Below are 14171 nucleotides of genomic sequence, written 5' to 3' on the forward strand. Positions count from 1 at the left end.
TAAAATCAGGAAAACCCCCAAGTGACATCTAGGTCTTATTCCAGCAAGTCGTACACTATTTAATAGTTACCAGGTTTCTGGGTAGGTGATCCAGGCGGAGATGCATTGCCACTAGGAGACAAGTAGAGGTAGTTTTTGTTCACTCCCGTATCAAAGTCAAATGGGGACTGGTAGTCCTCGCTGAAGTCCAAGTCTCCACAGTCCATGCCAGGCAAAGGCAGGGCACATGGCTTTGCCACGGCCCGCAAGGACTCTTCAGTCGCCTGCCCCTGGGACCACGTTCTCTTTGCAACCTGTACCCTCACTAAGAAACCAGGTTTGGAGGCCCCGCCCCAGCTTCCGGGTGGAGGGGGGGGCAGGTGCAGTTTCCTCCAAGAGCTTCACATCCTATGGCAAGCAAGTCTTTCAATAAATGACAACCCAGAGCCCTCAGTTCACCACCTGTTGTTAATTTTAGTCAACAAGGAACAACCTTGGGCAGGGAGTGGCCCGTTCTTCAGTAAACAAAGGAGGGCCCAGCTCAGAGGGACAAATAGCTCAAGCTATCTGGCAAAATTACAGAAAAAACAAACAAAAAACTACCTGGTGTTTTTTTTCTTTAAACCAGTCAGCTGATCACAGCTACAGCAGCGGGGCAGACATAATCTTCTAGGACAAGGCAGGATTTGGGGGCAGTAATCTCCAGCAAATGCCATCTGGGTAATACTTTTTTCCACCCTGGATTACCATAGCTTGCTGAAACCTGAACTTCCTAGGTTAGCAACCAACTTTCTAAGCATAAATTGGTGGAAAAGAAAGCCACATTTTTCATCCTTACTCTGGAGAGGAGTCTATATTACTGTCATACAGTTTTCAATTCCATTTCTTTTCTCTTGTTTCTTTTTCTTTTTTGTGGGAGGATGCTGTCACAATTACATGAGACGAGGAAAGAATCAGCTTTGAAGGCACATCTCCCATGTGTTCCAGCACCTTCTCTGTTTAACCAAGGCCAGGGCCCTGCAGGTTCCATTATAGCCCTGATTCTGCTGGCCTGGCTCACCCTCTCACCTAGGGCCACGGCAGGCTTGCCAAACACCCAGTTCTCTTCTTTGGCACAAGTCTCTCCCCACACTCACAATGGTCCATGTCAGCACTTAAGGCCCCTGCTGGTTCAATACTGGGGGGTCATTCCTCTCCCACCCATGCCATTGGTGGCCTATAACAAATACAAAGACAATGGCCCAGTTTTCAAATCCCTGGAGGGAAAAATTGATGGACTCTCCTGAAGTGGAGAGTCAAATGAAGAAATGTGAAATCATTATTAGAAAGATCAGTGAACACCTACTGTATAAAATGTATAGGAACCAAGGTTGTATTCAAGTGAATACAAAATAAGTGAATCAACTTAAGATTCACTGTGTGTGTGTGTGTGTGTGTGTGTGTGTGTGTGTGTGTGTGCGCGCGCACATGCGTGCGCGCCAGAACTAGGGTTTAAACTCAGGATCAGGGTTTGAGCACTTTCCCATGGCTTTTTACACTCAAGGCTAATACTCTACCACTTGTGCCTTTTGCTGGCTAACTGGAAATAAGAGTCTCTCAGACTTTCCTGCCTTGGCTGGCTTTCGACTATGGTCCTCAGATCTGTCTCCTGTAGCTAGGATTACAGGCACTGAGTCACCAGGCAGGCCTGGATTACTTTTTTAACTAGTTTCATGCTGTGCTTTACTTATGGCATAATCTTCATCTTGTTTAAGGTTTTTTTTTCTTCAGGCTAGGAAGGTGGCTCAGTGGTAGAGCACTTGCCTTGCATGCCTGAGGCCCTGGGTTCGATTCCTCAGCACCACATGAGCAAAAAGAAAAATGGCGGAAATGGCACTGTGGCTCAAGTGGTAGAGCACTAGCCTTGAGCTGAAGAGCTGAGGGACAGCGCCCAGGCCCAGAGTTCAGGCCTCATGACCGGACCCCCACCCCCCAAAAAAAAAAAGATTTTTTTTTTTCTTGTTCATTTTGTGGTGTTTGAAATGGAACTCAGGGGGCTTCTGGCATGCTAAGCAGGTAGGTGCGCTACCACTTACAACAGCTCTTTGGTGTTTGTTTTGTTTTGTGGTGCTGGTCTAAGGCTTGAACTCAGGGCTTGGGCACTATCACTGAGCTTCTTTTTCAAAGCTAATTCTCTGCTATTTGAGCCATACCACCACTTCTGGCATTATTATTATTGTAGTTTTATTTATTTTAATTATTATTATTTATTTATTTTAATTATTATTATTGTAGTTTTGTTGGAAATTCAAGGCTCACAGACTTTCCTGCCTGGGCAGACTTCGAACTTCAATCCTCAGATCTCACCATCCTGAATAGCTAGGATTGCAGGTGTGAGCCACCAGCACCTGGCAAGCTCTTTTGGTTTTTGAGACAAAGTCTCCCTGACTTAGCTGGCCTCAAACTCTCAAATCTCTTGACTCTATCTCCCAAATGGCAGGGTCTAAGTGTGTACCATCATACCCAGCAACTTTACAAACTTATGTACATTTTAGAAGTGTTTATTTTTTAATAATGACAAAAAAATCAATGTATTTTTCCTCTTAAGGTAACTGTATTTGGGTAACCATAAAGGTTCATTTTTTTAAGTTTAGAAATAAATGGTTTCTTTTTGTTGTTGCTGTTATTTGAAAAAAATGAATGGTTGGGTTCCTGAAATCCATGATACCGATTGCTTGGGGGGGAGAGGGGATTTCATGGTTCATGGGGTCGTTAGCTTTGGCTACATCCCATATTTGGCCACTCAGTACTAGAAGAACAACCATTTCTCTACCACCTTACTGGTTCTTCTAAAGCCACAGGTATTAGAAGGTCATTAACCCTGACAGATACGCCGCAAGCCACAAACCACCTCAAAGTCACCAGCTCAACCCCACACCCTCTCCACCGCCAGCAGCAGCTCACAGATTTGAGGTGTCACCTGCCTGTACCCCTGCTCTCACTCTGTTATCTCTATCCTGCAGAAGACTGGCTTAGAAGCCCACGTAGAATGAAAAAGCCAAAAGTCCTATCTAAAAATTCAATGTTCTACCTGCTTAGATCCCAGGACTGTCAACTCAAATCCCAGCTTTGGAGCCAGTTCTTATCTGCATACCCAGTCAGACCGGAGGCTAGATAGTGGGAAAAGTAAAAACAGACAACCAGGTGTGGGAAAAGCATGGGTGGGTTCATGGAATGGAGGGAATTCAGCTGATTCAAAATTTACCAAAGTAGGAGGTTGAAAGAAATTAAAATTGGAAATGTAGCTTGGGAAGACACCATTAAAGACTTCGAGTGGCAAACTTGGACACCTAATATATAATGCAGGAAGGAAAAAGAGGATGAAGACGGGAGAGGGGAGAGTCAGGAGAAGCAATATAAAAGTAAATTGAGGGGCTGGGAAGGTGGCTCAGTGGTAGAGTGCCTGAAGCTCTGGGTTCAGCACCACATAAACAGAAAAAGCCAGAGGTGGCGCTGTGTCTCAAGTAGTAGAGCACTAGCCTTTAGCTGAAGAGGTGAGGGACAGCACCTAGGCCCAGAGTTCAGGCCCCACGACCAACCAAAAAAAAGTAAGTTGAGCCCAGCACCAGTGGTTCATGTCTATAATTCTAGATGCTCCTAGAAACTGAGATCTAAGGATCCCAATTGGAAAAAAGCCTGAGCAGAAAACTTATCTCTGATTAACTGCCAAAAAGACAAAAGTGAGCTGTGGCTCAAGTGGTAAAGTGCTGGCCTTGAGCAAAAATGCTCAGGGACAGCACCCAGACCCTGAGTTTGAGCCCCAGGACCAACACACACACACACACACACACACACACACACACACACACACACACACACACACACACACACACACACACACACACACACACACACACACACACACACACACACACACACACACACACACACACACACACACACACACACACACACACACACTGAGCTAGACACTTCTGGCTCATACCTGTAATCCTAGCTGCTAGGAAGCCTAAGATCTGAAGATCCAGCCAGCCTGGGCAGAAAACTCCGAAGGACTTTAATATCCAATTAACCACCAAAAAGCTAGAAATGGAGCTGTAGCTCAAATGGTAGAATGCCAGCCTTGAGTGAAAAAGCTAAAGGAAAATGCCTTAGCCTTTAGTTCAAACCCCAGTACCATCATATATATACATATATATATGAATACATCATATATATACATATATATATAAATTGTTGAGGTTGAGGGAAGAGTACTTGCCTAGCATGCAAGTTAGGCCTCACGTTCCAAGACCAATATATACATACAAGCATACAGACATGCATATATACATACATATATTACATACATTACAGTTAAGGATTTGTTTAAATAGTAAACAAAGCTGCCGCCTGTAATCCTAGCTAGGAGGCTGAGATCTAAGGATGGCAGTTCAAAGCCAGCCGGGACAGGACATTCCTGAAACTCTAATCTCCAATAAACCACCAAAAACCCAGAAGTGATACTGTAGCTCAAGTGATAAGAGTGCTAGCCTTGAGCTGAAGAGCTAAGGGACAGTGCTCAGGCTTAGAGTTCAAGCCCCAGGACCGACAAACAAAACAAAACAAAAAACCAAAGCTGGCTCCAGAACTAGTGCACAGATCCATTGTAGATGGACAGTGGCTAAAGGAGAGGATACTCAGAATGAGGATCCCAGATGATCCAGGAAGGAAGAAAGGGAGCCTCTGCACCTATTTCCTGGTTGTTAGTTGGCCCTAGGAAACCCCAGTAAAGAGTTGGTTCTGTGCTACTTGATGCTTAACACAAGGCCATGTTGAAAGGGGTGGATTGATCAAGATACATTGTATTCATAAACTACTTTGTTAAATAAGACAACTATTTAAAGATAATTTTTAAATTGTCAAAAAAAAATAACACTTCCAGTAAAAAACATAATGCTTCTATCTCTTTAAGTCTTACGTCCTGAGTTTTACAGTCCTGATGTCACAAGATCATACCCAAGAGCTATGCAAAGAGGACTGTTTACCCACAGACATCCACCCAACTGTCCCTGACCACATCTACTCAGTCCTGCTGCAGTGTTTCCCTAGAGACCTGGCTGACAGTGGGCATCAGTTGTCTTGTATGTTTATTAACTTTCCCTTGAGGAACTCCAGACCCCTTGCCCCATGGGTAGGGACAATTTTTGTCCCCACCCCATTACCCTGTTTCCTGGTCTTAGGTGTGGGCCTGTGCTTCCGATATTACCCATAAAGACCTCTATCCTCTTGTTCAGAGAGTCTGGCCTCAGGCTAGACATCTGGCAGAACCAGCCCCAGTCAGTGGCCTTCCCTGATATTTACTCTATGAGTAATGGAAGAAAGTGGCCTGTCCATAGCCTGAGCTGTCAGGTGCTGGCTACCCATGCCAACAGGCAAGAGAACAGGTCAGGACTGGAAAAGGACTGGGAGAACCAGTGGGGGACAAAGGAGTGGCATCGAGGCCCTGCACCCAGCTGCCCTAGAGGGCCTTACCATAACTAAGGAAGGTCTGTTCCTCTTGGTCAACTCAACAGAAAGAATCCTCAAGTATCTATTTCCCAACTTCATTTTCTGCTATTACCCAACCGTGTTCTAGCCAAACTTGACTTTCCTGATTCTGTTTTCAGTTTAATTATTGTTTGTTTAGCTGTAATGGTGATCAAACTCAAGGCTTCACACATATTTGGCAAGCACTCTACCACTGGGCTACATCATTAGTCCTTGGGGTTTTGTTGGTGGTGGTTTTCTGTTTGGTTTGTTGCTCTTTGGGAGTACAGGGGTTTGAACTCATAGTCGTGCACTGTCTATGCAGAAGCTCTACTGCTTGAGCTTTAGTTATGTTCCAGGTAGTGTCTTGAGGTTTTCGTTGTTTTTGATTCATTTTGGCCTAGGGTCAGCCTCAGCTCTAGATCCCCTATCTCTGACTTCCCATACAGCTAGGACCATGAATGCCACCACACATGGTTTACTGATTGAGAAGAGATCTCAATAACCTTTGGTTCAGCTAGCCTCAAAACCACTAACCTCCTGATCTCTGCCTCCTGAGTAACTAGGATTATAAGTGTAAAGCACTATGTCAAGTAGCCCTTGGTTGAGACAAGGTCTGGCTGTTTCTCAAGCTGGCTCCAACACTTGCTTCTCTTGCTTCTGTTTTTAAATACTAGGACTTTAGATATGAATCACTTTGCCTTGAAAATGTTCTGTTTCTTGGGCTGGGAAGTTGTCTCAGTGGTAGAGTGCTTGGCTTGCATGCCTGAAGCCCTGGGTTCGATTCCTCAGCACCACATAAGCAAAAAACCGGAAGTGGCGCTGTGGCTCAAGTGGTAGAGCACTAGCCTTGAGCTGAAGAGCTGAGGGACAGTGCCCAAGCCCAGAGTTCAGGCCCCACGACCGGACCCCAAAAAAAAAAAGAAAGAAAAAAAATGTTCTGTTTCTTGAGCTTATACTAGAATTTTTTTCTAGACTAGAGTCTCTCTCTCTCTCTCTCTCTCTCTCTCTCTCTCTCTCTCTCTCTCTATTATTGTTATTATTTTATTTTGCCAATCCTGGGGCTTGAATTCTAGACTTGGGCATTGTCCTTGAACTTTTTTTTTTTTTGGCTTAAGGCTAATGTTCTACCACTTAAGCCACAGTGCCACTTGTGGCTTTTTCTGAGTAGTTTACTGGAAATAAGAGTTTCATGGACTTTCCTGCCAGGCTGGATTCGAACAGGGATCCTCAAACCTCAGCCTCCTGAGGATTACAGGTGTGAGCCACTGATGCCCAGTCTCCTTGCGTGCGTGCACTCTCTCTCTCTCTCTCTCTCTCTCTCTCTCTCTCTCTCTCTATATATATATATATATATATATATGCTTTTATGGGTTTTTTTTTTGTCGGTTGTGGTGCTTGAACTCTGGGCCTGGGCACTATCCCTAAGCTCTTCAGCTCAATGCTAGCACTCTACCACTTGAGCCACAGAGCCACTTCCAGTTTTCTGGTGGTTACTGGAGATTAGTCTCATGGACTTTCCTGCCTGGGCTGGCTTTGAACCTCGATCCTCAGATCTCAGCCTCCTGAGTAGCTAGGATTACAGGCATGAATCACTGGTGCCTGGATTCCTCTATATTTTTAATTGTAAAATTCCTATTAATGAGTTACATATGAATAGTTTATGTGCAAGAATTCACTTCAGAGGCTACTTGAAGTGAAAAAAGGAAGCAATACAAATACATATTCAGTGAACAATTTAAATGCTGACAAGTGTTCATATATAGAAAAATATGTAGTTATTAATATGACAATATGGAAATATATATTTCATGTGAAGAGATATTCTTGGCATATTCAGTAATAAAGAGAGATCAACCAAAGGAAAACAAAGAGAAATCTGTTCCACAACTCCAACCAACTGCTCATGCACTGAAGAGCCAGCAGGGGGCACTCAAAAGCAGTGCAGAGGTTGGCAGGTACAGGCAGGAAAGTGGACAGTACTGAGCATATAACTGGTTATGGAGTGGGTACAAATAACTATAAAGCAAATTAAGTTTCTGTCTGTATATGAATAGAATGCTCACATAATATCACAATAGATGTTCTCCAAATATGAAAGCTAGTAGGGGAGAGTCTTATTGAAAGCTGTATGATACACAACTTACGCAACAGGCCCTTGAAGAGCATCTCAGAGTCAAGCAGCTTGCTCATCAGGAAAGTCAGGCCTCAGGTGTGCAGTTAATTCAGCTCTTAAAAGGGGGAGAAAGGGACTGAAATCTTCAAATAGCACTGACTTCTACAAAAACGAAAGGCCGTGCAAATGTAAAGATGACTAAAACTGTGTGCCAACGAAATATCGCATTTGATCTCTCAAACAGGTCCTATAATGAGCGGAACAAAATTAATTTTACAAAGGACATTATTGAAAAGGTGTAAAAACTGGGAATAGAGCATGGCCATAGTGGCACATGCCTGAAATCCCTTCATTTAGGAGACAGAAGGATCACAAGGCCAGCGTCAGCTATATAGCAAGGCCCTATCTCATAAAACCAAGGGCTGGGGAAATAACCCAGTGGTGAGAGGAAGGTCTTGCCCTTACACACAGGGCTGGATTCAGTACTCAGCCCCCAAAGGAAAAAAAATTAAAATAGAACTACAAATGAGGTAAGATATCCATTTCAAATTTACTGATGTTGACAACTATACTGTAGCTATATAACTAACTACATTGTCACTTAGGGGCAAAGGACTTTAGTGCACGCAGCCCATCTTCAGAAAACAACTGCATGCATGTATGCACAAAGAAAGTCCTGAGGCAGACAAGCAGCATTTCCAGGGGGTCCGTGTGAATAAGGAACGCAGGTATGCTCTGCTATATAAGAATGGCATCAAGGGGCTGGGAAGGTGGCTCAGTGGTAGAGTGGCTTTGCCTTGCATGCATGAGGCCCTGGGTTCGATTTCTCGTACCACAAAAGCAGAAAAAGCCCAAAGTGGAGCTATGGCTCAAGTGGTAGAGCACTAGCCTTGAGCTGAAGAGCTGAGGGACAGCGCCCAGGCCCAGAGTTCGGGGCGGGGGGGGGGGGGGGGCAGTGATATACAGAAGGGTGGAGTTCAGGCAGCACAGCAGAAGCAGCTCTCAAGAAGGCTCAACTCAGGCTGGCTTTCAACTCCCACACTGAGTATAGCTAGAGTAAATCATGTTGACTTTTGTTTAAAAATGTATGGCAAGGCTAGGAATGTGGCTAAGTGGTAGAGTGCTTGCCTAACATGCATGAAGCCCTGGTTGGATTCCTCAGTACCACATAAACAGAAAAAGCTGGACGTGGCACTGTGGCTCAAGTAGATGCTAGCCTTGAGCAAAAGAAGCTCAGGGACAGTGGCCAGGCCCTGAGTTCAAGCCCCAGGACTGGGAAAAAAAAAAAAAAAGTATGGCAAAGCCAGGCACAAGTGGCTCATGGTTTTAATCCTAGCTACTCAGGAGGCTGAGATCTGAGGATCCCAGTGCAGAAAAGTCTATGAGATACTTATCTCCAATTAACCAGCAAATAGCCAGAGGTAGAGCTGTGGCTCAAGTGGTAGAGTGCTAGCCTTGAGCAAAAAAGCACAGGAACAATACCTAGGCTCTGAGTTTAAGCCACAAGACTGGCAGTACCCCTACCCCCACAAAAAGAAGAAGGATGAGGAGGAGGAGGCGGCGGAAGAGGAGGAGGAGGAGGAGGAGGAGCAGCAGCAGCAGCAGAAGCAGCAGCAGCAGAAGAAGAAGCCGCCGCTGCATGCTGGTAGCCCATGCCTGTAACCCAAGCTACTCAGGAGGCTGAGATCTGAGGATCATGGATCAAAGCTAGCCCAGGCAGGAAAGTCTGTGCAACTCTTATCTCCAATAAAGTACTCAGAAAAGGCTGGAAGTAGCCCTGTGGCTGAAGTGGTAGAGTGTTAGCCTTGAGCCAAAGAAGCTTAGGGACAGAGCCCAGGATCAGAGTTCAAGCTCTAGGACAGGCAAAAAAAAGTAAAAAAGGGTATGGCAGCCTTAAGACTTGAAACTTTACATTAGAAATTTAGGAAATACTCCCTAATAAGAATTTCATTATTCTACCACCCCCCTTTTATTTTCCCATGATGAAGAAAGTCCTTTGGTAGTACAGTATTATAAGAAAGCTGTCTTCTCTAGAGAGCCCAGAGGATAAAAAATGTGCAAACTAGCAGAGTCCAATCATTGAGAGCCAATACTCTAAGTAATAAAGGAGCTCTGAAAAGAACAAATTCACTTCCTTGGTAGGAATCCTAATATTCTAAGTAAATGTCTCCTACCTTCTCTTTCCTTCTGGAGACGTGTGTGTGTGTGTGTGTGTGTGTGTGTGTGTGTGTGTGTGTGTGTGTGTGTGTGTGTGTGTGTGTGTGTGTGTGTGTGTGTGTGTGTGTGTGTGTGTGTGTGTGTGTGTGTGTGTGTTTTCTAAGTAAATGTTTCCTACCTTCTCTTTCCTCCTGGAGATGTGTGTGTGTGTGTGTGTATTAAAAAGTGAGTGTGCTGTGCTCACACCTGTAATCCTAGCTATGCAGAAGGCAGAGATCTGGGGAATCATGGTTCAAAGCCAACTAGGGCAGGAAAGTCGGTGAGACTCATCTTCAATTAACCACCAGAAAACCAGAAGTGGAGCTGTGGCTCAAAGTGATAGAGTGCTAGCCTTGAGCAAAAAAACCTAGGGACAGTACCCAGGCCCTAAGTTCAAACCCCACAAGTGAATTTTTTTTTAATTGTTTAAATGAACGTGCCAGGCACTGGTGGCTTATGCCTGTAATCCTAGCTACTCAGAAGGCTGAGATCCAAGGATCATGGTTCAAAGCTAGCCCAGGGGGAAAGCTGGTAAGACTCATCTCCGATTAACCACCAGAAAATCAGAAGTGGAGCTGTGGCTCAAAGTAATAGAGTGTTAGGCAGCCTTGTGGCTGAGTTCAGGCTCCATGATGCCTCCTCCCTACCTCCCCCTCCCCCCAAAAAAAGAAAGTGAACATGACCCAGCAAGTACCATACTCTCCCTCAACTCATCTCCAAACACATTTTCTGATTACCCTCTGGCTGGGGAAGCCAAGGCCTGTTAAGAAGGGTTGGAATGCCTGTGTTTCTTTGTCATGGGGAGTCAGAGTGGCTCCAAGATGCACAAGGTGTCACTGCTAATTCTGTCATTTTAGCATGTGATCACCACCAGATCAAAACGGTCTCATGATCTCAACAGAAGATCATAGAAAGACAAAATGTTTGTTATATGCCTGGTTAAGTGTAATGCCGGAAAGTAAAAAAAAAAAAAAAAAAAACTGTGTTTTTTTTTTTATGAATAATCTAATTTCACATTTGCTGGTCACTCTTCATGCTGATGAGTAGACTGATTATTGACTCAGGTGCAAGTTCTTCAATCAGGGTGTGTCCAGCTCTAAGGTGGCCAGGGACCACCAGGACCTCAACTGTACAGAGAAGGTGGGGGGCAGGGCCTTAGATCAGATTCTGCCTCCCACACCAGTTGGCTGACTTGTGATACTGCAGACCCAGCTTTTAGCTAACCCTGCGAAATTTGTCTGAAGATGAACACTTGAGCCAACTCCACAGTCGTGTGTCACGTGACCATGAAGCCACACTGAGCAAGGTGTCACTTGGTGGTTTTTCTCTGTGTGAACACCAGAGGGTGTTCACACAAACTAAGGAAGCGATGACCTCACTAGCTGATAAGAGCTTTGTGGAATCACTATCCTGGATGAAGGTCTATTGCTGTGTCAGGCTTCTGTGGCTGTGACAAGATCTCAGACACTCCACTTTAAAGGAAGGAGGCTCATGATTTCAGAGGTCTCAGGGCCTGCTAACTCTGGGCCTGGGACAATGCTGAACAGCATGCATAGGGTGGGTCAACAGGGCTTCCTCACAGCAGCCCAGGAAACAAAGAGGAAGAAGGGATAGGGTCCTATTATCTTCCTCAAAGGTATAACCCCAATGGCCTAACTTCCTTGCAAAAAACCCTGCTTCTTAAAGGTTCCACCATTCCCTGAGTGTGCTTGCCATCTGGTGGCAAAGGATCATAGGTAAGCGCTTAAGGAACATGCCAGAGCCAACCCTAGCAACAGTAAACTGAAATGTTATCGAGTACATGACTACATTTACTGCTCTTCATGGACCCCCCCCCATACTTCTTAGCATGTTTCTGAAAATAAAAAATTTTACAGCCAAAGGAGTTTTGTTTTGTTTTATTGTTTGCCTCTTGTCAATTTATCCTAATAGTTGACACAACAAGCAATCTTAGGATAAAATACTGTCATTACGGGGGACAAACCTCCCTGGCCTTTTCTATTGGGTAATTATTTGGGTGGGCAAAGATATAATAGATAATACACAGGGACTGAATTTCAAAAGGGGCCATTCTGTCTAGGAGGATTAATGATGTGTTTGCCAGCACAGGGGTCTCCATGGTGGGATTATTGGAAGATAGAGAAGGTCTGTCCAAGCTGACAGTCTCAAATTTGCAGACTGAGTTTAACAAGCACTCTGCAGGGCCATCACAACCACCAACTGTCAGAGCCCTAAGAGGAATAAATGATCTGGTGGCTCTCATTTTAATTTGGAGAAACTTCCACAGGGCTTATAGCTAGCTGGCAAATGGAAACTCAGCTGAAAGGCCTTTCCTTGTGCAAAACTAATACTGACCACAAACGAGTCCCACCAGAGTGGACCTGCTTCTAAACAGTAACAATCTAATTAGCTGAAGTAGGGAGTCTGCTTGTAGAATAATCCACAGCACAAATAGTGCCCATTTATACACCAATTTTATTAAGAAATAACCTCATCCCAAATTTAGTAGCATCTCTCTCTGGTTATAACATGTTTCTCCAGCTCCAAAGTTAACCTCCCCGACCCCTCGGACTTTTCCTCCTCTTCGATTCCTTTTGTGGCTTAAGTGGTAGATCACTAGCCAGGAGCAAAAGAGCTCAGGGACAGCACCCAGGCCCTGAGTTCAAGACTCAAAACTGGTGGTGCATGTATGTGTGTACACACACAGACACACAGACACACACAATTGTAAGAAAAAGATTGCAAATTTATGTTTCCTTAGTCCTCCACAATTTAAATAAAAAACAACACTTGAAAATCACTCAGGCTTGAACTCAAGGCCTTGTACTCTTGCTTGACTCACAGCTGTTGCTACACCATCTGAACTACACCTCCAGCTCTAGCTTTTGGGAGATTATTTGGAGAAGAGTCTCAAAGATTTTTATGCCTCAGCTGGCTCTGAAGTAAGGTTATCGGAGCTTAGCTTCCTGAATAACTAGGACTACAGGGGTGAGCCACCAGTATCTGGCAAAGATCCTTTACTTCTTGAAGATAAGCAGAACACCAACAGGAAAAGCAAATTCAAGAGTGGACAGTTCTTTTGAGCCAAAGCCATGGCTGGGAAGCATTGAGCCTAACATTTTTTTAATGTTTGACTAAAACAACTGCGTTTATTAGTGTGAAGGTTCTTTATGGCCTTTCTTAAGAGTCTTATAAAATGGCCTTATCCAAAAAGTATAAGAATTAACACCATATAATTTTATTCATTCTAGGAAGCTCTGTGTTAAAAGGCTAGGATGACTAGAGATGTAGGAGCAGGAAAGGAGTAGGAGGTGGAAAGGCCTGAAGTCTTTCCAGAGCTGAGAAACCACGCAATGACTGTCACTCCATCTCCAACAGGACAGCTATATGTACCTACAGAATCTTACTTAATATGGTTAAGATTGCTGCCAATTCATCAACCCAAGTTCCTCTAACTCCTATGCACATAGCTGCACATTACCAGCCTGCCTGCAGCTAGTCATGGCAATGTAACCATTAGGGAGACAGAAAGACTTTTGTCCAAGCCACAGAGGTTTTCAGGTGGCACTACAGAAAAATTTACCACAAGCTAACTGATGGGACTATATTGCCAAAAAGTGCTTCAGATGAATCTTTAATTCTTTTCTTTTTTTGGGGGGAGCAGGGGGTGGGAGTGTTGGTCTGAGGGCTTTAAACCGAAGCCCTAAGTTTTTTTTGCCCATGGCTAGTGTTCTACCATTTGAGCCACAACTCCAGTTCTGGCTTTATGGTTGTTACTTGGAGATCAGAGTCCCACAGAACTTACCTGCCATTGGCTTTGAACTGCAATCCTCAGATCTCAGCCTCCTGAGTAGGTAGGATTATATGTATAAGCCACTGGTGCCCAGGAATTCCTCTTTTAAAAAGGATCATAGCTCCAGATAAAAGTTTTAGAGGACTAGAGGTGTGGTTCAAGTGTCAAGTAGTAGAGCACTTGCAAATAAGGCCCTGAGTTCAAGGTCCTGAGTACAAGGAAAGGAGGGAGAGAAAGAAAAACCTAAGGCAAGAGAACCATAAATTCAAGGCTTGGGCTACACAGTGAGACCTTGTCTCAAAAATTTCAAGAGAGAGTTAAGTTTGGGATACAGATGATGGTAACTGCCTAATGATGAAGTATCATGAATGAAGAACCCATACTTAAAATGCTTGCAGCCAGGTGGCGGTGGCTCACACTTGCAATCCCAGCTACTTACAAGGCTGAGATCTGAGGATCATGGTTCAAAGCCATCCCAAGAAGCAAAGTCCATGAGACTCTTATCTACATTTATGCACCAAAACAGCCAGAAGTGAAACTGTGGCTTAAGTGGCAGATCACTGGCCAGGAGCAAAAATG

The 14171-nt window shown here is 44.4% G+C and overlaps 1 protein-coding gene across 3 annotated transcripts in view; it reads right to left on the minus strand.

The window, feature by feature from the left end:
- Positions 1 to 14171, minus strand: part of Tpd52 (tumor protein D52) — an 85462-nt gene that overhangs the window by 32104 nt on the left and 39187 nt on the right. The window contains exon 1 of one of the 3 annotated variants that reach the window (XM_042680661.1): positions 71 to 398. The exons of 1 other annotated variant lie outside the window; for it this stretch is intronic. In XM_042680661.1, the coding sequence (XP_042536595.1) occupies positions 71 to 206 (136 nt within the window). In that variant the 5' untranslated portion in view covers positions 207 to 398. Of the gene's footprint in view, positions 1 to 70; positions 400 to 14171 lie in introns of those variants that run through there. One more of the 3 variants, XM_042680662.1, reaches the window with a different exon arrangement.

Source organism: Dipodomys spectabilis, unplaced genomic scaffold (genome assembly GCF_019054845.1).
Source record: "Dipodomys spectabilis isolate Male_0828 unplaced genomic scaffold, ASM1905484v1 ptg000063l, whole genome shotgun sequence".
Lineage (NCBI taxonomy): Eukaryota > Metazoa > Chordata > Mammalia > Rodentia > Heteromyidae > Dipodomys > Dipodomys spectabilis.